Source organism: Solenopsis invicta, chromosome 5, assembly GCF_016802725.1.
Source record: "Solenopsis invicta isolate M01_SB chromosome 5, UNIL_Sinv_3.0, whole genome shotgun sequence".
Taxonomy (NCBI): domain Eukaryota; kingdom Metazoa; phylum Arthropoda; class Insecta; order Hymenoptera; family Formicidae; genus Solenopsis; species Solenopsis invicta.
This window is the reverse complement of record NC_052668.1, coordinates 24,071,406-24,095,934: the sequence shown is the minus strand read 5'-3', so window position 1 is coordinate 24,095,934 and position 24,529 is coordinate 24,071,406. Positions and strand designations below refer to the sequence as shown.

The 24,529-nt window shown below is 36.7% G+C and overlaps 3 protein-coding genes and 1 non-coding gene across 4 annotated transcripts in view; 3 read left to right on the top strand and 1 right to left on the bottom strand.

Annotated features, from left to right (window-relative positions):
• Window positions 1–19,200, bottom strand: part of LOC105195359 (putative oxidoreductase GLYR1 homolog) — a 44,320-nt gene extending 25,120 nt beyond the window's left edge. The window contains exons 1-7 of the mRNA XM_039450088.1: window positions 19,054–19,200; window positions 18,923–18,959; window positions 17,075–17,163; window positions 16,870–16,996; window positions 16,372–16,473; window positions 16,092–16,280; window positions 13,333–13,506 (exon numbers count right to left, since the gene is read on the bottom strand). Coding sequence (XP_039306022.1) covers window positions 13,333–13,506; window positions 16,092–16,280; window positions 16,372–16,473; window positions 16,870–16,996; window positions 17,075–17,163; window positions 18,923–18,959; window positions 19,054–19,088 — 753 coding nt within the window. The 5' untranslated portion in view covers window positions 19,089–19,200. The remainder of the gene's footprint in view (window positions 1–13,332; window positions 13,507–16,091; window positions 16,281–16,371; window positions 16,474–16,869; window positions 16,997–17,074; window positions 17,164–18,922; window positions 18,960–19,053) is intronic.
• On the top strand, window positions 1,538–7,139 carry LOC105195244 (immunoglobulin domain and leucine-rich repeat-containing protein 2). The gene is made up of 3 exons (XM_011160598.3): window positions 1,538–4,377; window positions 4,667–4,949; window positions 5,263–7,139. Exons 1-3 carry the CDS (start codon window positions 2,552–2,554, stop codon window positions 5,914–5,916), a joined length of 2,763 nt encoding a protein of 920 aa, XP_011158900.1. The 5' UTR covers window positions 1,538–2,551; the 3' UTR covers window positions 5,917–7,139.
• A 1,031-nt stretch (window positions 19,201–20,231) lies between the features above and the next one.
• On the top strand, window positions 20,232–23,193 carry LOC105195243 (NEDD4 family-interacting protein 1). Its single transcript, XM_011160597.3, has 6 exons — window positions 20,232–20,478; window positions 20,861–21,013; window positions 21,201–21,341; window positions 21,429–21,552; window positions 21,633–21,818; window positions 22,549–23,193. The coding sequence occupies exons 1-6, from the start codon at window positions 20,452–20,454 to the stop codon at window positions 22,650–22,652; spliced, it is 735 nt and encodes a 244-aa protein (XP_011158899.1). The 5' UTR covers window positions 20,232–20,451; the 3' UTR covers window positions 22,653–23,193.
• Window positions 23,194–24,124: 931 nt separating this feature from the next.
• Window positions 24,125–24,196, top strand: Trnaq-cug. The gene has a single exon. It is a non-coding gene; the product is annotated as a tRNA-Gln (tRNA).
• The last annotated feature ends 333 nt before the right edge of the window (window positions 24,197–24,529 follow it).

Genomic DNA, 24,529 nt, shown 5'->3' with positions numbered 1-24,529 from the left:
TTGTTTATAATTTTACATGTTGAAATGTACATTGGTATTTTGTAACATTAATTTTATATATGAAACTTCAGCTGAATTTTGTTTTATCTACTGCAAGTGTTTTAGAAAGAATGACGTTCTTGAAAAATCGACACTTTTTCGCGAAAGATTCATGCGACGACTAGACGTTGAGGCACCGTGGCGAGATAGATTTGATTAAACGCGAGCAAGAGCGTGGGAGCATCCTCTGGTCCGGATGCTCGTGAAATTTTACCGTCTGTACGACCGGTTCTCCTGGTGGGAATCAAAGTTTAAGGTCTCGCAGACTCGAGGCGCACCGGTATAGTTTGTTAACGATTGTCGAACGTTTCCTTATCTATCTGCATTTATCTTCGTTGAATGACTGTGATAAGATGCACTATTTCCGATTTCGAAAACGAATTCGTAAAAGATATAGTGTTAAGTAGCTATTTATAATCATATGAGAAATATATGTGGTATATATCTTTCTTGCATCTATACATCCTAGACTTTTTCCATTATAGACGAGTTCTAGAAGTCCTATTACGATATTCTATTTATGATTCTACATCTCTGTCTAGGGGATATACTATTTACGATCCAACTGGGAGCAAAATCTTTCTTTCGTGAGTCTAAATTTACTCTAAACGAGAGTCAAAAGAAAATACAAAAAGTATTTTCTTCCCATAATTCTATAGTCTTATTCGTAAATTTCCATCTCTCACCTTAGAAGAAACAAAATTCTTGATTCTTTAATTGTAATAAATTCTAGATTTATTTTGCGTAATTTATTAAAGATAGTTTCATATCTGTTTAATTTTGACTCTAAATTTAAGTTGATAATGCGGACTGATCAATTTTACAGTTTCTCTCTAATCGAAGAAAATAGAGTCTAGAGGTGAAACATTGCTAATAAAAGTGAGAGTTGATCAAGGTTAAAACGCAATTGTTCCCCGATCGCACAAATGTGTGCAATCTAGCAAATGCTGACAGCTAATTTGGCACTGAACTTGAAACTATTTTAGTTAATCGCGATATCGCGATAGAGCTCGAAGACAGGAGCCTGGGGCCAAAGTGTCCGATATACTCGATGATAGACCGGACGCATCTTCGCAAAGATGTGCACAGGGGTAACAATCGACAGACCAGACGACGCTGAAATAGACTTGGTCGTTGCGTCAACGACGTAAGGACGCGTATTAAATGGAGCGAGTCTCGACGGGCATTCGGTGCATCGAATAAAACGGCCTGTGAGAAATCCCAAACTCTCACCGAGCATTCGACACAGCCGTTGTTGAGGGGGCTGCCTTCTACATGAATCCCTCCCCCCCTTTACCATGCATGTGCCTTTCGTCGTACCGCTCTTTCACAGCGGTTCTCTTTCTTCTTTCTCTTTCTGTCTTTTGCTCGGTGTCGCTTTTCTCTCTCTCTCCCTCTTTCACATCCTGCTCGCAGAGTCGTGCTGGCAAGGTTTGCGTCGGCGCCGACCGACTGGGGAGTTGGCGATGTTGCCGGATTGCTCGAACCGGTGCTCGCCACGAGGAGAACCCGCTCTGGTAAAGCCGTGGCCGGAGCTCCGTTCCATAGTCGGTTTTTGCATCTGACGCGCGGCGGGTGGACGTGGCCAGCCGCTGGGAGCGCGATATGCACGAGCGTGTCATGTGACACGCGTGACAAGTGGTGCGCGGCCGCAGTGTTGCTGCACACAGGCGGAGACGGTTATCTCGTACGGCAGTAGGATAAGAGGAGAGAAAGAAGACGAGACAAAGAGAAGGGCAGAGAGAGAAAGAGGGAGAAAAAGTGGAGGGGTAAAGACGAAGGAAAATAAACGTTCTTGCTTGCGTGCGTGTGTGTGCGTGAGATTATCGGTGCCGGTTTAACGTTTTCCATACACCTGGACTAGCACCTCGCAATCCTCGAGACTGCTCTCCGGTGTCGGTGCAACGCACAGCACGGTACATAGTACGACACGGTCCTGGCGGGCGCAATTATGCTACCGGCGCGACAACGACGACGCGCCACCAGTATCATCATCCACGCATCGTCATTCGCCACCACCGTCCGCATCGTCGCTGTCGAAAGACTTGATGAACCGCTCGCGTACGGTTAAACTCTCTCTTTGCGTTATCGCCTGATCCGTTTCGCTCTTCGAAACGATATTTTATTCGAGATAGCCTGCGGGGAATACGATCGTGATTCTCAGCAGGTAGGTAGTGGAAACGGAAGAAGCGAAAGAGCTCGGCGAAAGTTCTTACAGCTGCGAAGACAAACGCAAACACGTGGTCGAGTGATCGATATATTTAACTGGTAGTGTGGAGGAGAGAAAGAGACCAAGAAATAGAAAAAGTAGTCGTGTTTACGTAAATAAAATCTTTGTCCTTTAGTCAGTCGATAGTACAAAAAGTCGACACTGTCGAAGAGAGAAAGAGAGAGAGAGAAAAGCGTGATCGTAACGGACCGTAGTTCGAGAAAATTCCTCGCGAGAAGCCCACCCGTCAGGACATGGGAGATCGCTGTACCCGTGCAAACCATCATATTGCAGGTTTTAGGAATGCGGGTGTGGGCGGCGAGGGGAGGTGATGATCCGCGCTTGAGGTGGTTGGTCTTTCTGGTCGTGGTGGTGGCGGTGGTGCAGGTCGCGAGTACATCCTCGGACACGTCGTCGTCGTTCACGGGTACGTCTACGTCGTCACGAGTAGAATGTCCCGATGGATGCGAATGCGTGGACCCCAACAATGGTGGTGGTCTGAGGTGCGCGGGGCGCAGCTTCGCCAATCTCGTCTTGCCGCAAAACGTTACGAGCGTGTCGCTGAGAGACGTCCCGGCCACCGTGATTCGGACGACCGATCTAGAAGGGGCCACCAGGCTGCGAAGTCTGACCTGGTCGTCGAGCGGCGTCGAGAGAGTGGAGTCGGGCGCGTTTCGCGCCACCGCGCACCTCGAACGACTCGACCTAGGTGATAATCAGCTGACCGACTTCCCGTCGGACGTCTTCCATCCATTGCATCAACTCGAGTACCTGAACCTCACTGGAAATCGGCTGGTCGCGCTGTCGCAGCAGTTGTTCCACCATCTGGATCGCCTCCAGGAAATCCGTCTGGCGGCAAATCTACTTTCCGTACTGCCCTATCAGGCGTTTGCCTTCGCCAAGGAGCTCGTGCGGCTCGATCTCTGCGAAAACCGGCTGGTCTCGCTACCAGACCATAGCTTCCAACCGAATCGACAGTTGCAGGAGCTACGATTGGCCAGTAACCGACTGACAAAGCTCCCATCACGGTTGTTTTCTGGTTTGGTGCAACTGAAAGTGCTCGATCTCGCCAACAATGAGATCGATGCGTTACCGCGTAGCCTCTTCAATGACCTCACGGCCTTGGAGCACCTCAATCTTGGAAATAATCCGATTGTCCATCTCACGGATACCGCGTTTCAAGGTCTCGTCAGTCTAAGATGGCTCAATCTGAGTCATTTGCCAATCTCGTCGTTGCCCGGTAACATCTGGCGACCTGTCAATAGGCTGAGAACTCTTCTACTATCCGGGACTAAACTGGAGAATCTTCGGAACAATAATCTGGCCGGCCTGGCCGAATTGGAGACCCTGGAAATTACGGATAGTCCGCTACGCGAGATCGGCCAGTTGACTCTGAACGAGACCCCGTCCTTGCGTAGAATCGACTTGCGTAACAACGAGTTGACTTTCTTACCAGCGAATGTGGCACATCTGCCGTTGCTGAACGAGTTGCAATTGCAAAGCAACTCTTGGGCCTGCGATTGTCGTATGTTTTGGTTTATCAAGTGGGCGGAGAACAGAGCGCACCATCTGCGTGGTGCAACTTTCCAGAGCGGACTCAAATGCGGCCACGAAGTGGATAGCACCGTAGACATGCTGCAGACATTGCGCTATCTTGAATGCAGCCCGCCGAATCTCGTGCAAGCTACCAAAACTCAGCAGTACCTCCTCTTGAGTTCGGTGCTATTGGAATGCGAGTTCAGCGGAAATCCCGCGCCCTCTTTAACTTGGGTAACCCCGAGTGGTCTGGTGCTACATTGGGTGCCGGATCCAGGCTTTCCCGACGCGTTCATAGAACATCCAAAGGTGCACAGCTGGTTGTCGGATCAGCCGATCGTCGATGACGGCCGTATTCGCGTCTTGGAGAATGGCTCCCTTTACATTGCGACGCTGCTGCGGCAGGACGTGGGCAAGTACAAGTGTACGGCGGTCAACCCGATCGCCAACGAGACCGTTTACGTGACGCTGCACATGGACCCAGTTACTTTGCACAATATCAAGATCTTTAGCATTCTCGTCGGCGCGATTTGCACCGTGGCATTTCTTCTGCTGACATTAGCGGTGCAGCTGCTGCGGTACTTGTTCGTAAAGTAAGTATCCATAGCAAACATCTAAAATGTATTTAAGTATATACACCGTAATCTTCTTGTACGTCATACTTCGCAATTATGTTAAACGCATATATCCGTATTGTCGGTCAATAGAACAGATCGAGTGACAGTGCCGCTCGTGGAGAGCGTAAACTTTGACGAGTAGAGCGAACAAGTCGGCAGAAGGTCAGGATGCGATCGATAATTCCACCTGACGATTCCGACGACTTTCTATATTCCTTTCGCACAACCTTCTTGTTAACGTTTTCCCCCTATGAATCTTTCGCAGGTGCGGATGCATCAAGTGTTGCCTGTGCTGCAGACGCGTGGGCGTGACGCCACGAGCCAAGCAGATCTACCAGATGCTTGACAACATCGAGCAATATAAGAGCCAGCAACTCGAAAGACTGAGGGAAAATTACACACAGCAGGTACACAGAATTAAGGACAATTGCGTTCAGCAAGTGGAATGGATCCGAGACAGCTACGAGGGTCAAATGCAACATATACGAGACATACGGGACTACGGTACCAGCCACCTGACCGCACTGAGAGATCAGTACTACGATCAGGTACGATACACAATGGGAATTTTTACCGCGAAACCATAATTAATTTAATTTCTTTTGTAATCATATTCATTTTCGTTTCGTTACAATGCACCAAGTTGTTACGTGCGAAGTAATACAAAATTCATTAGACACAGCGCACGGTACACACGTTTTTCGACACTGGTGAAAACGACTCTCCGACGTGGAGAGAAAACATAATAAGGCCAAAAAATAAGTCACACAGTGTATCAGTTGTTGCGATAACAACAAAATAACACGAAATGTATACAATAGATACACATCTAGCCGCGTCTATTTTGCTACTCTTCCGCAGGTGAAAAGGGTACGGGACTATTCCACCAGCCAACTGAACTGGGTACGCGAGAATTATGTCTTCCAACGGAACAAGATCCGCAAGTTCAGCGCCCATCAAGTGTTGCGGTTACGCGAGAGTTACAAGTACCAGCAGCAAACGCTGGCTAAGGTATTGGAGAACTTGCCGAATCTGTACTTTGACAATTGCCGAAGCGGCTCGTGCGGTAAGAGCGACTCCATGGTATTCGACCCTACCAAGGATGACCTCAATGGCATGGATACCTATTTCAAGGCGAAGATCGACGGTCTGGTGGCGAGTACGAGTCTGGAGGACGTCAACAGCGAGTATTACACGCCGACTGAACTATCGTCGACCAGTCCACATGGTCAGAGCACGATAGAAGGTATTCATATCAATTACATCGAAGAAAGCTGCCCGCCGCCGTTTCTGGGACCGCCTACAGTGTTACCCGCTTCGATGGTGCTACAATGTATTAACGAATACGGCAGCACGTCATCCGTGACCAGAAACCACGTGAACGACAAGCCGATATTCCGAGGTTCCAATGGTGCAGTCTTGTCTAGAGAACCTCGGAAAGAGATTCCAGAAGTCTTGGGACTTTTAGCACCTAGCAACAGTCTACCTGATCTTCCACGCGAAACTAAACTCTAGCCGGCAAAGAAACTAAAGCGCATTAAAGTGGCCAAGAATGGGTTCCTGCTACCATTTAAGTTATCAGAAACATAACAAAAGAGAAATTGTTTTCAAACAATCAATAAGAATGAAACGTAATAGAATGAAATCACTATCCTGCGTCCGACAAGTGGGAATCACGTCTTCGATATCGAGAAGTTCACTTGAAGCTTCTTCCGCTTTTGTACGACTGATTCGAGAAGAGAGTGCCCTAGAAGACAGTTCAAGAAAAAGATTCGTGTCAGTGCCAAGAAACGAAAGATCCTTCTTCTGCCGAGATCAATGACTGTTGATCGATCATAAGAAAAAGTGTGTGCGTGTACTAATCTAGAAAAACAAAAAAAAATTGCGGACAGTTTCCAAGGACTTCTCTTGATACAGTCGACCTTGCAACCTGTCCGCCTTTCGTTAAGCAACGTGTGCTTTTTTTTCATCGGTGTCATCGTTTTTAGATAACTGTCATCTGAGAAGATAAAAAAAAGACGCAAATTGCATTTTTGCGTCATCTCGTCAACTCGGCGGTAAATTAAAATTTCCTCTTACAAGCGCCGAGGAAGAACTTCCGCCTAGTTGTCAATTCCACGAGTCTCGAGATTGCAAGTTCCACAAAGGATTCAATCTTTTCTGTAAATAGATGCGTGCGTGAAAGTTTTATGTATTCAGTGATACCGCGGGAAAAAAGTCGGATTATCCTCTCATTGCGAAAGACTGAGGCGGCGAGATCGACACGGCAGCAATCACTCGTTTTAATGTTTTTCGTCTTCTTCGTCTCGATTTTCTCGCGAATAAAAAGCGGCGAAAAACAACAGCGTACGGTTGCTCGTGTCCTTTCCTTTCTTTTTTTTAACTGCTTGTGTTTAGCGTAGTAGGTTATAAATTGTTTGAGACACAGAAGTATGTACATGCTTATATACAGAAAAAAAAAGAAGGAAACATAAGAAAGTAACTAACGTACGTACTTAATTTTTTTTTAACGTAGTAACACATCTCTCCAACCGGTCGGGTTTATAGTTCACGCAAAAAAGAAAAAAAAGAAAAAATTATAATAAAAAAAAATTTATATTGGCTTAGATCATTCAAACAAGAAACAGTGTTTCAGAGAAAAAAATTGTATGGATTTAGTTTCAACGAAGTTGCTTTTATACAAATTTTGCAAGATGCGCTCCTTTGTTGAATAAATCCTGACGGATCGTCGCCAAGCATCTACGTCTTAATCCTCTATCCAAACTCCATCTCGTAATCGGACTTTGCGGAAAAATATATTAAAAACTCAATTTATTCTCTTTTTTTAAAGACATGTGTGTTAACAAAAAAGTAAGACGTGCTAACTATGCAAATTAGCTCATTGCCAATTAGTAAGGTTGCTAACTGTAAAGAATTTAATTATTGCGAACCTTGATCGACAGAATATCTTTGTAATATATTTATCATTTATATAGTAACTGCGTTAGAAAACGCGAGAGCGATGACTGAAAAAAAGATAAGAAAAATTAAAGTAGTCCATCATTTATCTGATCAGATTTAAACTTTTAATGGATTGTGCAAAAAACAACAAAAATTTCAATTTCATGTCTGTACGATTGAAAGATCAAATGATTGAAAATTCAATGATAAATCTGAACGTAAAATAATTTTTAAATAAAAATACATCAATTATTTTTTATAGCATATAAAACAGTTTTATTTAAAATATTTTAAAACTAATTTAAAAAAAAGATTACCATCAAATTAATTTCTTATGCACAATTTGATTTCTTTTTTCTCATACTCTTATTAAAAATTTAAATTCTATAAAATCGCTTCTATAAAATCTTATAAAAATATCGCTGTTCAAGAAATGTAACTTTTTTTGCATACAAATGATTAATTTGGAATTATTCCATGAACGTAATTTCTTAAAAACTTTATTTTATATATACATATATATATACACACACACACACATATATACATATATACATACATATGTGTATATATATATATATATATATATATATATATATATAAATGTATAAAAGAAAATACATAAAAAATAATAATTTACAAATTAGACGTTTGCTTTTTAAATACTCTGTATACAAATGTATAATAGAGCTCATGAAAAAATTTATTTTTTTAATGGATATATAAACTTGCAAGATAATTATAGTTGGAGGATGTAAAATCTTGAAAGGTTCTTAACTTAGAGACTCAGTTTACTCTCATTAGTCTCAGAATTAGTGGATTATTTCAGCTAAATCGCCAAAAATGTAATACTTTAGGGTCGGGAAAAATCACGCGATAAGGCGACAGGTGTGTACGAATTATCCAATGACTGCTGCCAATCGGAGAAACAGCTGAGTCATCACAACGATCAGCGATTACCAATGAAATGAAACGGAAAGGAAAATGACTGCGGCCAGGAAAACGTTGTTATTTTTGGATCGCGTCAGCAACGTTCCAAGAGAGATAAAATTTTATCACGTTTCCTCCGTTAGACGGAGGGGAAAGCCGCGCGCGGGATACGCAAGACGAAGCGGAACCATGGTGGAAATCGTGCAATCCGGTCTCAGCGTTATGATAACCGTAAGGAGAATCCTATTTTATGTCGAGAGAAACCCGTCCGGTCGAAATCCGAAGAAGTGGGAATCGATAGATTTTCATAGGCTCGAATTTGATGAAGGTGCAGTTAACGTTTTCTTAGTGAAAAGTTAATGCGTAATTATGAAGTCTTCACAAACTTGTTTTTCAATACACTGACTCCATCATGAAACAAAAACAAATGATTATTTTCTATACTACTCTACTTTTCTATATTATTCCACTGTCTTATAGATATAGGCTCTATAAAGAATCAATAGAAAACTTTTTATAATAAATGTATACATGTACAATTATTGATAAACGAATACTCGTTATTGTCAGAATTTGAACATTTCATATAATTTCATAGTGATATATTTTTAAATATAAATTCATAAAATAGATTATTTTCAAAACATAAATAATCATTTTATTTCAATCTGTGATTTAACATAAATTGATTTAAAACTTGTATTAAAAATTGATAATTCGCTATTAATACTATCACGTTTGTAAATGCCGAGTTCTGCTTGCAAGTAAATCAGCAATATGCAAATATAATAAATAAAATTATTACGTGAACTTCTGGATCTCCTGATTGAACATGTAAACATATAGACATAGTAAAAATATAAAGAGCAAAATCACAAGAACACCGGAAATATTGCTAATGTAGAATTTCAACGTTATTAAATAAAGCTCTTATTTCAACTCAATGTAAAAGAAATGAAATTTTGATACACATATAAATAAATTGCAAAATGTAATATTTATTTTGACAAAAATTGCATCGCGCGCGTTCTCATCTCATAAAAAGATCTTTATTTAAAAAATCTAATTAAATTTTTATTTATGTGATATTTTTTATATATAAATATATTTGTGTGTATATTTTTCAAAAATTGTAAATTAAATAAAAATTTTATAATAATATTCATTCTAAAATGATTAATTAAATTTCACATTAAAAACGTAATTGTTACACAAACATTAATATATATAACCGCTGAGATATTTATTCTGAGAAAATTTCAGAGCCAGTGGAAAATTTTTAGTCAAACTTTTACTAAGAAAACATCTACGCATTCATTAAAGAATACCTTTCAACAGCCGATTTCTTACTTTTACTTTTACACCCACTACTTCGCTGAAGATCAGCTAATCGAAATGGTAACACCATACAAATGGTGCAATCAGTCGTTCAATCTAATTGTACTTGGTCTCGTAAATCTCATCGATATTCACGTACGCTAGTTCAAAAAACTTTGAAACAACTGTTTTTGCTCTAATTTACGTAAAATTGACTGATAATAACTGCGAAAAACATCATTATAACTTTGCGATTATAAAGTCGATTCGTAACTTTATTAAAAATTCAGATAGATTAATGACTGTTTTTTCTCATTTGCATTGAACTTTTGAAATCAGATTCATCAAAGGCGGTACATTTGTGTGCACGTATACCAGTTTCGGTATATCGCAAATAATGTCAGGCGACAAAATAAGAAATTCTAGATATTCGTAATTTGTAGTTTGAAAGTGATACAATTATATGAATAACAAGTAATCTTTGATAACGCTGTTCCAAATTATTGTGTTGATACCTGTCGAGATTTTTGACAAAAACAATTTACAATTATCCTATGGTCCCCTTCTTTTTAATAATACCAATTATGATAATTTTATTATTTCCAATGTTATCTAATAATCAAATTATCTAATTAGAATGAAAATAACGAAAAGTACTTTCGAGGTAAAATCTCGAGAAGAGCGAGTAAAAGCCAAACTGTAGGTAACGGTATACAAATCCAATATGATTGGCTTCCTCGACGCTTCCCAAACCTATCGATCCGCTGCGAATCCACCTTGGTGGTGAACTAAATTAAAAAAAAGACCATCAGAGAAATATCCACATTTCAATGGGAACATCCATTGTAATTTTAATTCAAAAAGAAGCAGTTATTTATATATTAACACATTTACACACGTCTGCGGTTTATCTTTTACTGGCTCTTCTTCCCTTGTGGAGCAAATTTGATAATTGCGTTTAATGCAACCGAAGAAACCACGCTCGCACACAAATGTAATCAATATTAAAAATGTTTGGGATTTATGTTCGACTAATAACCGGTATTTTTATATAAATTTGATCATTACTATTTAAGATTAATTTCTAATTTTGTCATTTAACTTTTTGATTAAAACGCGCGACTAGACGAATCAATATTGTTCCATCATTTCAGATTACGTCATTTTCCTTTTTGTGATGATTGTATAAAGATATGGAAAAGTAAAAGAGGAAATAAAATCCGATGAGTGCGTTCACCCGGTATATTTCTAACGTTAGTTAAACGGGATCATCTATTGCGTAACTATGCCAGAATGTTCTTAGGGAGCGACAAAACGAGGGAAACTTGAAATCTACTATGCTTAGAGAATAATTTAAAGTTTAATTAGCTACTTCTCGTCATGGCACGTCGAATCTTAGGTGAAAGAGAGAGAGAGAGAGAGAGAGAGAGAACTACTTTTCTCTGTTCCCTTCGTATGTCACGAATGCTCGTACTTATGCTTCCAGCATGTATATTTTTTATACAACGTCATTTTTAAACCGCGAAGCCTTAATAGAGGGTAACGCACGTGCAGCGCATATAAATTAAAATTGATGATGCAAAAAGACGCTGTCGATGATGCGGACACTGATTGAGGCATGTAAAAATCGAAGTAATTGGATCAAAGTAATCGCGCGTAGTTGCTTTCCGGAAATGACTTTTCGCATTTCAGTATATTATATCGATAGTAGCATAATTATTATTAAATGCGAGCAAGCGATGCTTAACAAATCGACAGAAAGAATGAAGAGATTACGATATTCTATTCTATTCTATATAAAACTTTTCAGCGAAACAAATGTTTCGCCGAATGTTTTGCCGATTAAATATGACCACGTAAAATGCGAAAATTTTCGCATTATTAATTTTACAAATAAAGCAGAAAAGGAGAAAGCTTCATTGTCACGGTCTTCCTAAGGACCAAAAACGTGTTGATGCATTGAACATTAATTATGCCACTGTGTGTAGATCGAATTTTTATTAAAGATAAAATTAGAAAAAATATATAAAAATAATTGAATTTACTCCATCTTTCGACTCCGCGAACAGCATTCTCTCTCATACAGGAGTTAAATATCATAAAAAAACAATTTTGTAGCGAAAGTTCATATATTGTAGTATCATATAGGAACGCGTTTATCTTTAGTGTGACGAAACAGCGAGAGGAATTTTATTTTCTTAATATGCAAAAGACGTTCCGAGTCTCAGCTTGTTTAAGACGTCCTATGTAACTTCGATACTTTATCTAACTTTTAATGAGTCTTTTAAGCGCTGTGATTTGTGAGCTTTCGAAAGATATATATCGCAATGTAAATTATCAATGTAGAATGGAGTTTGCAAAAATATGATCGTACATTTATTGGATGTACAATAAATTGCACAAGTCGCATACGATAGAGAAATCTGTCCTGAACGACTATGAAAGTAATGATCACTCCGTACATAATTATACTCATTTATATAAATTTTAATTATCTCCAAAAATACTGAAAAATAAATAATGTATAATCAAAGCTATAACAAGAGTATTCCACGAAGTAATGTTTGCCAATCACTTGAATTTGTTATAAAAATATCGATGTTATCGGATCACAAGTAGCTGCTTGTGTTACAATTCAATATTTGGAAATCAGGTTCCAAAGAAGGAAAGTCTGAACGCGCAAACTCTTTTTTACGCTGAAGCGCTGTTTTCATATTATCGGGAGCTGTCATTGATTATGACGATCGTTAAAAAGACCAAGCGATTCTTACGGTTATCTCCCCAGGAATACCGTTCAAAATATCTTACATATACTCTTGCCGAGGGGTCTAAAATGTTTTCAAATTTAACACCTAAACGCATTTTGTCGAGCTTCCCGTCGGTAGTTTCCTATTATTTTATTTCGAAATACTGGAGTATTAAGATAGTAGATGTATTAAAAAAATACTACCAACAAATAATTGTGACGCCATAAACTATCGTTTCCTTGTGTCGTAAACTTGCGAGATGTAGATCAAGGAGGAAAACATGAAACCGATCTGTATCTGCTATTCGGACATTATTCACATTGGAAAATTAGGAGAGATACCCCCACGATTAAATTGCTTTAATGTTCAAATCGAGCGATGTAAAAGACCTAGTCATTTGTAACAAAGCGACTTGTTCGCCTCTGCGAAAATAATCCCGAGTTATTTCCTTCGACCGAGATGACGTCGGCAAATCTGCTCAACTACTATAGTTCTCAAAGTTAATAAATCTCATTGTTTATTGCGATACACTCTTTGATTTCCTTTAACAACCCTCTTTCGCACACAATTTGACACGTAATGATTTATCAAGATTTAATATATTATATTTAAAAATATACCAAAACCAACATAATTAATTATAATAAAATATAATTATGCCGCGATATATTATAATAAAGCATGAAATCATAATAAAAAATTATACATACTTATTCATATATATATATATATATATATATATATATATATATACACACACACATATATATATATATATATATATATATATACATATATCTCAAACGTCGATTAATTAATATATTTTATATTGTTAAACACTATTTTTATAAGTGGTAACTCAATATACGATTCCAGATTTTCATTGTTTAATTAACAAATGCTATTTTAATTATAATACATTGTATTTGCCATCAGCATAAATCTTTCGTGTCTAATTTTATCGAAAAAAAAAAAGAAAAGAAATATCAGTACATACCTTCTCCTGCGTTCGATTCCACACGATCACGCTATGACCACTGTTGATCAAATTTTTCACGATACCGCTGCCCATGATACCGAGTCCGAGAAAACCAAATTTCAGATTTGATGGAAGAATATTCTTCTCCTTGAGAGTTTGTGACATCGTTTCGACGTCTAAAGGTAGTGTAACCTGCCAAACACGTAAAGAAATATTATAGGAAAAGAATAATACATACATATATATATATATATATATATATATATATATATATATATATATATATAGTTAATCTTAAATATTTTTCCATTAAAAGAAACAACTTTACGAAATTTATCGCACTGTCATTCCTGAAACATATTTTTTTCGATGACAAATAGTTCTTCTATAACGATTTATGTAGTTAAAATCTTCAAACTCTCGATAAATAATTATAAATAATTTCAACTGTTGTAGATAAAAGAATTATAATTTAGTTATTAATAATAAAAATATTTTTATAAAAATTATTCTTCCAAATTTTTATTAGTAATAAAAAATTAGATTGAATTCTATGACTTTATAACGAATTAATTTCCAATAAACAAAAAGTTAGAAAAATTTTACTTGCAATTAATTGCATTTACAATCCATTTTAATAAAATTTTTATTAGATTTTTTTATTGCAATAAAAATAAAAATTAAAAAAAAAAAAACATTTCTTAAAAAAAATTCCATTTCTAAAGGGACTTGTAATTTGAAAAAGGCGCACATCCCTCTAGGATATCTTATCTAGAGAATATACTCTATTAATACTCTATAAATGATTTTAGAGTATTAATAATTATTAAAATGTAAGCATGTAAAAAAATTCTGTTTTTAAGTAAGGGATCTGGAATGTATACATTTATCTCACTTTTATTTTACAAATATATTTAGATAGCAAAAGCATATTAGATATAATATTTAACAACTACATAATAAAAAATAATAATATAATATAAATATATTAATAATATAAATATCGAGGGGGAATTCACAACCCAAAATTTTGTACACCAATGCCGATTTTTGGCATTGCTGTAAAACACTGCCGACATTTTTGTACACTGCCGACAATGCTTATTGTTAGTCAATGCCTACAATGCCGTCAATCCTATATTAAAATTAAGGCAATGCCATGCAATTATGAACACTACCGCGTGCCCATTATCATGCCAATGCCTGCACAAGAATTCTAAAGCTTTCCCGAAGTATTCAAAAATTTTTGTGCTCAACCCCATGATCGAAAAACCGACTCTGAAGTGAGCTCACCACTCCCCAACCACTGACGACAATGCCGTCAATATTATAGGTCACTGCTTACTTTTTTCGGCAGTCCACTGCCGAAATTTTGTACACCAATGCCGGCTGTGAATTTCCCCTCGATAAATATATTAAAAATAATATAAACAATATCTTAATATGATTCGAAAGTGTCTCAACATAAGAATGTGTATCAACACATTTAAATAACAAGAACGGCTGTACCGGTCAAAAATAGATCTTAATACTCAATAATTTTCCAATTGAATTTATAAACATTTATCAGATTCCTTAAACTACACGCTGCATATTTGCCGATTTTTAAATATAGCTTTAAAAAAAACCCAAGAATGTTAATATCACGAAAATTAAATTGCTTATTAATTTAATAATTTTGATACAAGCATTTCTACTATCCTCCCATTATCTCGAAAACTAATGAAATTTATTGTGAAAGTATGCGGCAAGTATGCGGCAGGCAGTTTGGGAAATCTGATAAATGTTTGTAAATTCACCTAGAAAAGTATTGAACACTAAGATCTGCTTTTGACTGGTACAGCCGTTCTCGATATTATAAATAATATAATAAAACATTGTAGAAAAATTTTTCAAATTATAAATATTTTACAAAAATATCAAAAAATATTTAAAAGTTAGGTAATTTGCAATATTCTTTGAATGGGATTGCATGTCTATAGAAAATGCCTATAAATAAAACCTGTGAGGATACAATAATTAAATATAATTCTGATATTTTTTATTTAAATGTAAAAATAAATCTTAATTTTTCAGATTTTATAATTATAATTTTTTAAACATTTTAATGTTAAAGTTACATATGGAACCAACAGGTGGTAAAAATCCTAACTACGGTACTGAGATGTAAGCGTCTTCGTGTGCGTACTATGTGTGTATATGTGCGAGTGTGTAGAACATTTCGCGCGCAGTACACCACCAAATTCTCAATCTTATGATAACATAATGTTACCATAAGAATATGAATATTAATTAAATAAAATTTAAATTCAACAAACTACACTTCAGCGTTAAACGCGCAATATATATATATATATATATATATATATATATATATATATATATATAAATACAAGTCAAAATGTTCATAAATAAATTCATATTTATGTGATTGAAATATTGTACACAAATATTAAAATCGGATGGGGGTATCTCTCGCGCGGCTTTATTTAAGAATGGTCGATTCGTAATTGGAGAATTTAATTCCCGGTCTTCATGTACGCCATCAATTTCATAAAGGGAAAGTTAAAGGTGAGTGATGGAGGTGACAATAATATGAGATAGTAGATGCTTAGAGAACCCATATTTCAATTTCAATTGAGTTCTGATTTATGTCACTTAATACTAACATTATTAAATCCTACTTATTGTCTACCTGCTGGACTTTAATCATATTAATAATGATCAGGACGAAATAAATAAATCTTTTAAGCCAACAGTAAAAATGGATTACTTACAGGTCTGGCGATATTTGCCGGTCTGTTTAGGAGCGAGCCTGTTTTTCTAGCCGGGGTAGAATGGTTCATGGTAGGACTGACACTGCCGACTCTGTTGCTACCGCTTGATTCCCTCCGCTGCTTTTTACCCGGTCGACGATCACCCGTACCGCTGTCACTTAGACGCTTAGTGGGTTTCGTAGGAGCCTCCTGTAGCAGTAGTTTCTCAGTTTGCATATACAATATAAAACGAAATTAAAGAACATTTTTAACAGCTGAGAAATCAGAGATCGCTACTAACTTTGCGCGGCTTCGGTGTTTTGACAACGGGTTTCTTCTCGGTTACAGTCTCTTCTTTGAGCCTGTCGAACAAGGAATCCGGATCCAGACCATCCTCGAATACCTAATACATAAATACAGAAGATTTAATTATTTTCAATATAATCTATTTTTATATTTCGAAATTTCAATAATAACACGGACTTTATTTTTTTTTATTTCATTATCATTTTTAAAATAATTTTATAAATTGTAAACGCTAATACAATATTGAACTGATTAACAATATAATTGTTATTAATAATTTAAGAAAGTTAATGTGTGTAAATAATTAAAGACATTTACAAATAATTTGCTCATTATTTACCATGATGATTTCCATTATTAAACTCAATTACTTTATCATATTTTAATTATCAGAAATCCCATTATAATTTTTTTTTTTAATAATTTAATTACATTGCATTACATTAAATTGTAATGTACAGATAATTATCAAGGATACAAAAATTCTGCTCACCTCTCCTTTGGCGATGAAATCTTCTATAGCTTCCACTGCATCCTTGAATGCGCCAGATTTGCTAGATTTCACTAAGGTATCTTTATACTCCTGGTAGGGCTTAATGTGGGATTCTTCTATCCATGCACTACAAAAGAAAGACATCGTTGAGAATTATAAATTATAGTAACGTTCCGTGAATAAGATTAATACAAATTACACTTACTAATTATTTGTCCCAAAAAAGAAGATACATTGAACTGGTCCCTTTTTAGTATTCGCGGGCTTCTTCAAATCCTTCGAAGGAACTGACACCTTTGCATGTCATTACAAAATTAATATATATGTATATATGTACATATAACTTATACAATACTATATAAACAATAATAAAAATAATCGTAGCATTTATTTCTTCATATACATCTTAAATTTAATTTTAATTTACAATGCATTTTTGAAAAACAATATTATCAACAATAATATCAAACTTTTACAGAATCAAAAAATTAATACCTTTAGAAAATTAACAGAGCATTCTATATTCAACTAGAACATTCTATAGTCAACATTTATCCTCATAAGTCATTAATTGTAAACTTTTAATATTTCTCAATGTATTTTTAAGATTTATGACTAATTATTTCACTTTTCAATAAACTATATAGTAAATATATACTGGGTGTGTAGACAGAGATTTATCCATTACATAATTTACCACATTATCAGATTTGTAGAACAATCAGTCCATAAAAAGTAAAAAAGATACATGTTAAAAATGGGTTTCCATCCAACAACACTTCTGTCAAATAATTCTGTCTACAAATCCATTATATGTATAAGTTTTACAATTGCACGTTACTTTCTCTCTATATCAAGACAATAGTTCGCTAGGATCTAGACCGCGCGTTCAGCATCCCCAACCTTCGTACGGCCCTGTTGTATACACCGGCGTTTGCCGCGTAAATGCACTCGGAAAAGTCTGCGAGTTATTGTCGGGCATTTTCTAGCAAGTGATATAGTTGACACAGTATAACATAGTGAACCATTTTATCCTTGTTATTTGTCAATATTAAACAAGAATGAAATGATTCACTGTGTTGCATTGTATCCAACATCTATGTCTCTTGATGAAAAAACGCATCCGTAAACGCTGCCTCCATTCTCCTCCCTCTTCTCTCTCGCGAACGTGAATATGGGTCTCTGGAGTTCGTATTCATAATCCGATCAATCTTGTACACATATTCAAGATCATTCGGCAACTCTATTCTTAAACAACGTCACATATATAATGTATATATGATGTATTTTCATACAATATCGTGTTTATCTATGCTAAAGATTTTATCATGCGCGTTAAAGAACGGAGTCGGAATTCTGCCGGAAGCAGTCTTAAAACTCCATTACAGATTAAATTGACCATACAGAATCTTGCGCCTCGACTTGCACAAGATTATGGATACTGCAGGCTTATCTGATTTTAAAACGTATGCATCCGTATGACAACCTCCGGGATCAGTCCGTAATCGCTCACTCAGCACGCTGTCGACGTCACACGCATTTCCGCCAATCGGAAAAGGGGAGACAGATTACGCGGGACAAATTCTAAAGTCTTGTCGACAACGACAGTCGCGGGCACCCAACACTCGATTTCTCGCGAGGAATTTCGAAACCATGACACGACGGGAGGGGTGGGGACTTGATCCTGCAGAGGAGCTCGCCGTGCTAGAGAAAGAGAGGGAGAGGATCTGCGATCGCACGGCGCACGAAGATTTAGGTTATAAGCTCTGCGTCTTGCGCGCCAATTTGAATTCGAAGATCGGGTGTGGCGGGAGACAGCGTCGCGCCGCTTCGACCACGATGCGACGCGACGCGTCGCACCACGAGCCCGCGGCCAGTGGCGTCGACAGCTGGTGCCGGCGGTGAATGCTGACGAGGTGGAACGACGCGAAAACCGCCAAATACGAGCGAAGGCAGACAGGCAAGCGCACGCGCGCGCGCGCGCACAGGCGATATTAACGGGAGCCCGCGTTGCTTAGCTAGAAAGGGGGAGAGGGGGGAGAATACCACTTACCCGGCCGGGCCACGGCGAGAATCCCTTCATCTTCGCCCTGAAAGCCAGAAAAAAAGATACGGTGAGGAATCAGATTACGCCTGGACTCGTATCAGAGACACACGATCACACGCACTCATTCTAATACGCACCATACTAGATCACCCAGTTTGAATACTTCAGACATCGCGAGAAGACGACACTGTCAACCAACCTACACCTGCGAATGTCAGCAAGCGACTGACTTGCGTGAGCGGAGCGTCGCCGTTGCTTATGCGCGGCGACGTGAGCGCAGTTGCTCCCTCTGTGCGCCGTTCCCCTTTCAAGATCATTTTCCCCTCCCACCGCCCGACTGGTCGAGCGAGCGACTGTGGACGACATTTTTATGCTGTAACGTGTTGAAATAATAAGAATTTTTGATCACGATTTATGAACCACGCACCTCGAACTCGTCCAAAAAAACGGCGAGGGCAATCGTCGCAATCGCTAGCGTCGCGCTAGCAGTGCGCGCGCGTGCCACTTCCGGTGGCTGGGATCCCGTCCTAAGGGACGATTCGCAACGCGCGATCACAAGCGACCAATCACCATTCGGAACAATTCAGAGCCCGATGTCTACACGATCTGAATTTCCGAATGTAACACTGCTCGATTATATCTTTGCTAATTAATGTCGGCTAAAGCTTCTAATAATAAAAGTTAATCCAATAAAAGAAATATTCAGAAAGTCGACATCTCTTAGAATGTATCATACATAAACACGTCATTTCGTTAAAAATTGTAGAACAAAGAATCTTAGAAATTTTAAAATATTTCGTAATTAATCCTAACGGCACACTTCATCCAGAGAACGTCCCAGGAACATTTTTAGGACATACGGACGTCCTATGGACGTTCCATGGATGTTCCTGAGAAATCTGTGCTATTAGGGAACATATCTTGATAGCAAACTGTGCGCAGTCTTAAAACTTAAAAATTATTCTCTAACCTACTTTTTTAATGATTTTAATAATTACTTAATTACTAATTTAACGTATTATATATAAAAAAATTGTAATTTAAAAACAAAATATGATCAATTTTAAGTTTTGTAGTTGACGAGTATTGTCGATCGATTAAGCTAATCGAAAATGGTGAGATCGGCCCTTTTTAGAAACTGAAATACTCACGTTGCGCGAGAGCGAATCCAATATCCAGATTGTCCAATGTCCAAAGTATGTTGACAAAGAGGAAAAAGAAACAATCGCTCGATCAGTGGCCACTAATCGCCACACCGCCTCTAGCATTACGCATGCGCGAAAGAAACAAGTCTAGCATCACTGATTCGTCCTCTGAGAACGAGAGAGACCGATAAAGACGTCGCTCCAGAACGGTTGGCAGTCGTCACGTCGGTTACGACTTACCAGCTGTCAAGGCATCGATTGCGAGAACTTTTTACCGTTGTCTCGGGTTCGAAGCAAGGGCCGTCTCGCGTTCCGTAAACGCGTATCGTCCCTTGGGGGAGAACCCTCGCGACACCGTCTCTCAGCCGCGCCGCACAAATCTGGCTGGAAATGGACAGTAACGCCCGTCACAACACGGTACGTCCATCCCGCGATGGGTCCGGGAATGGTTCCGCGAGAGCCCCCCTTCGGACATTGCCTTTTTTCCGTACAAAACACGTCGCACTTGTGACAGCGAGTTAACTCGATGCGCAGCTCTTGCGCGATCGTCAGTATTTTCTAGCGCGATCGTAATCGGCTTGGCGATCAACTCGATCTACCCGTTGTCGCATTGTTTTGATTATCTTGTGCACAAAGAAAAATAACGTCATTGTTATTTATGATTTGACAAAAGACATGTACATACATTTCGATTCCAAAAATTTCTCTGAGTTACTCCTTGCCGGAGACAGAACGTTTAAAAAATGTCTTGTAGATGGTATGTCATTGATTAAGATCTGTTTTACGCATTGTTCCACAGCCGCCTCAAGCGAGTGCGGACACGAGTGGCGAGACGTCAAATCAGAACGAAATTCCTACTGTCACTGTGGCAATGCCATTCCTGCAGGTTGACATGCTCGGTCATTCCGGAGCGTCTACTGCTGCTGCACAGGCTACAACGGCAAACCGAATGGTAATATATTAGTTTGAAGAACTAGAAAAACTAGGTATAAAACTGTATAAAAAATATTAACAAACAATGAGTGTTCTGAGCCTTTCTCCATTCAATTGTAGTAATATATTGTGATGTATAATATTATGCAATGTAAAACTGACAACATTACGTTTTAAAGTTATTAACATAATATAATTGTTTGAAGGTTGAAGGAGAGGAGATTCCACCTCCAAAACTAGACTTCTCTGCACCACCCCCTTATGAAGTAGCTACCAAATTACCCAGTTATGAGGAAGTTCAGCGTGAAAAGTCTCTACAGGGCGAGCCACAGCCTCAGGTGCACATGGTATGCAATTGCAAAGAAAATTTTAATATACATATCTATATTCCGAGATATTCTATTTCTGAGAAGTTCTGAATCTTTTTCTTGCAGCCAGGAAATATTAGACCACCACAGCAGCCTTTAACAATACTGGCAATAGATACAGAAGCTGCGGAAGGAGATCCAGAGAGTGGGCTGCTTGGCACAGATTTTATGTTCTTCACAGCGTTTCTTGGTTGTGTATTAATTATATTCTACAATATCTAACCCACCCTGACGCTGACAGTTATCTGCATTAATTCATCTCCCTTATAGTCGCATTCCTATTCAACTGGATTGGATTTTTATTACTGATGTGTTTCTGTCACACCATTGCCTCTCGTTACGGTGCGCTAGCTGGCTTTGGATTGTCTCTGACAAAGTGGACGCTCATTGTTAAACACTCCACCGACCTTGCTTCGCGAGAGAACTCATGGCTGTGGTGGTTGATTATGGCATTCGGTTTGTATAATATTTGAAGGGTGCATTAATGTTGGAGCAATAATAAACGATAAGAGCGGCGTTGAAAAATTAGTAGCATAACACGTATTCCCTTCAAATTTATTTACTTTATTTGTATTTTTACATGTATTTATTTTCCAATTTTCCACGTGTATTTATTTTATCATTTTATTTGAAGACAATAATTCTTTGAAATTATTTTTAGAAACTGTTTATCACTCTTAACAGCTATAATCAATGTGTAAAATATACATGTATATAATGTAAACTAGATTTTACGTATGTGTAAAGAGTATTCTATGGATTATAGGAGATTTTATAGAAATAGTGAAAATTATATTCTATTTTTATAAATATTTTTATTTTATAAGTATTAAGTCAAATATATTAACAATCTTATAATTTAATTACTCTTTTGTATTGTCCAATTTATAATAATTTACATTGTTTATATTGTCTATGCAAAAAAGAAATGTGAACATAACGTGAGCAATACGTAAATAATCCAGATGTACATAATCTTGAAACGTATGGCACAATCCTGGCTAGAACCATTATATTATCATTATAACTCCACTATACTTATATTAAAGAAAGATAAATTTTTTATCGCCGTTCTCTTATCGCCTCTCTTATAGCTTTTATTACTGTTCCAACATAAACGCATCATAAGAAACTCATTCGAAAGATACCTTAGAGGGTAAAATGTGACGCTACTTACTACTTTTAGGAGTTCTAATTTGTGTACGTGCCATCATTCAATATTTAAACATCAAACGTGGCTGGAGGCTACTGTCTGGGAGCGCACAGGAGCGTCTACTTTTTTTCTATTAAAAAATCATTAAATCTGCACTTTTTTTTTCTTTATTTAACTTGGCTTTAGAGCAAACAGCATTTCTATGTGGGGTCGTATTTGTATAATATATAATCGACTTTCTTAAGGGAGAGTATCGTGTAGATCGTAATATATGTCAATCATATTTACATAGAACGGAAACAAGGAAATTATTTAAAATTTGCCAAATTCGCTGTGGAAAACAAAATTAAATTAAATAAAAAAAGAATCAACTCGTTTTTCGCATATACACAAATATACGAGACATACAAATATTATTTTATGTGATGTTATACACGATAAGCTGGAGATAAAGGAATGTACATTTTTATTGCTCAAAATAATAAGAACAATGCTTTAAGTCAATGAGCTTATTCATTTCAAGCATTGTTCATTTGAATGCAGATTGCTGAAGAACATAAATGTGTCACGGAGCGCATGTCAAATTGCAATTTGTGCAAAGTTGACAAGTCAAAATGAATCGCGTGAAGAGACGAAATGTACGATTCGTTATTATTTCCGAATAAATGATGAACAAAAGTTTTCTAATAGTATAATATATACATTTTAGCATTAGAAAAGCTTCTAGAAATTGACTACTTATTAAATATGATAAGTGTATTAATATCTTGCTTGTTTATATAGCATTATAATTTATACATATATATATATATATATATATATATATATATAGCGAGAATTCTTATCGAGTAAGAATTCTGAGAATAAATAAAAAATAAATATACGTATATGTATTAAAATTTATTATATAAAGCGATATGCGATTACACGTTATTCTGTGAAAAATGCATTGTTATACTTATTATAATAGTAAGATGGAGAGATAGATATTCAAAATTTTATATTCTCTCCCCCTTCCCCTCTTTCCTTTGGTATCTCTGTTTTTGGAACTTTGGAAAATTCTTAAAATTTTAATGCATAACTCCTGCTGTTTATTATTATTCTGATACTTATAATTTTTACTTTGAAATTTTTAAACTTTATTTTTTTAAATATTTTTTTATGTATAAGAATAGAAAGACATTAATGAAATTATACACATTTAAAAAAACAAAATAATCTGTAAACTATGGATCATAGAAAATTGAAACCTGATATGTAATATAATGAAAATTGATATATCATTTTCTTTAACTTTTAATTTTTAATAATATATATTTTTATTATTAATATATTAAAATTATATATTAAGAATTTTAAAATTTATAAATTACTTTTTTCTGTGCTTTGTATTATCCAATTTATAGTAATTTTACATACTTTACATTGTTTACAGATTGTATGCATATAATCTGGATTATTTACATTTATGTATAAACGTAAATCTTGATTATATTATTTATTTACACAATTCGAATCTTTGCTAAATAAGATTTGAATCTACTCCGAGTGGGCTTTTTCGCCACCTTGTAAGTAAAATATGTGCTGTCTACTACAGTATCATACAAGAGGTCCCATGGTGTAATGGTTAGCACTCTGGACTCTGAATCCAGCGATCCGAGTTCAAATCTCGGTGGGACCTATTTTTTTTTCTTTTTAAAATGCAAATACATTTTTTTTATAAATTAAACATTTAAACTAAAGTATTTATAAATACTCCACATGAATATAATATTTTTTAATTATTTGCTTAAAATAATTGAAGACTATATAATATGGTGGCGCTTTTCTGCGTTTTATTCGAAAATAATAAGCAGAAAAAAAGAAGAAGAGTATAAAAGTTATCAGGACTTTATATTTCTTATAACGTGCGACTTTAGAAATAATCAGTATAATTCACGATTTAAATAGATACGAATACATGTGAATCATATGGACGATCATGTTGTTGACAAACATCGTCAATGAATTACCA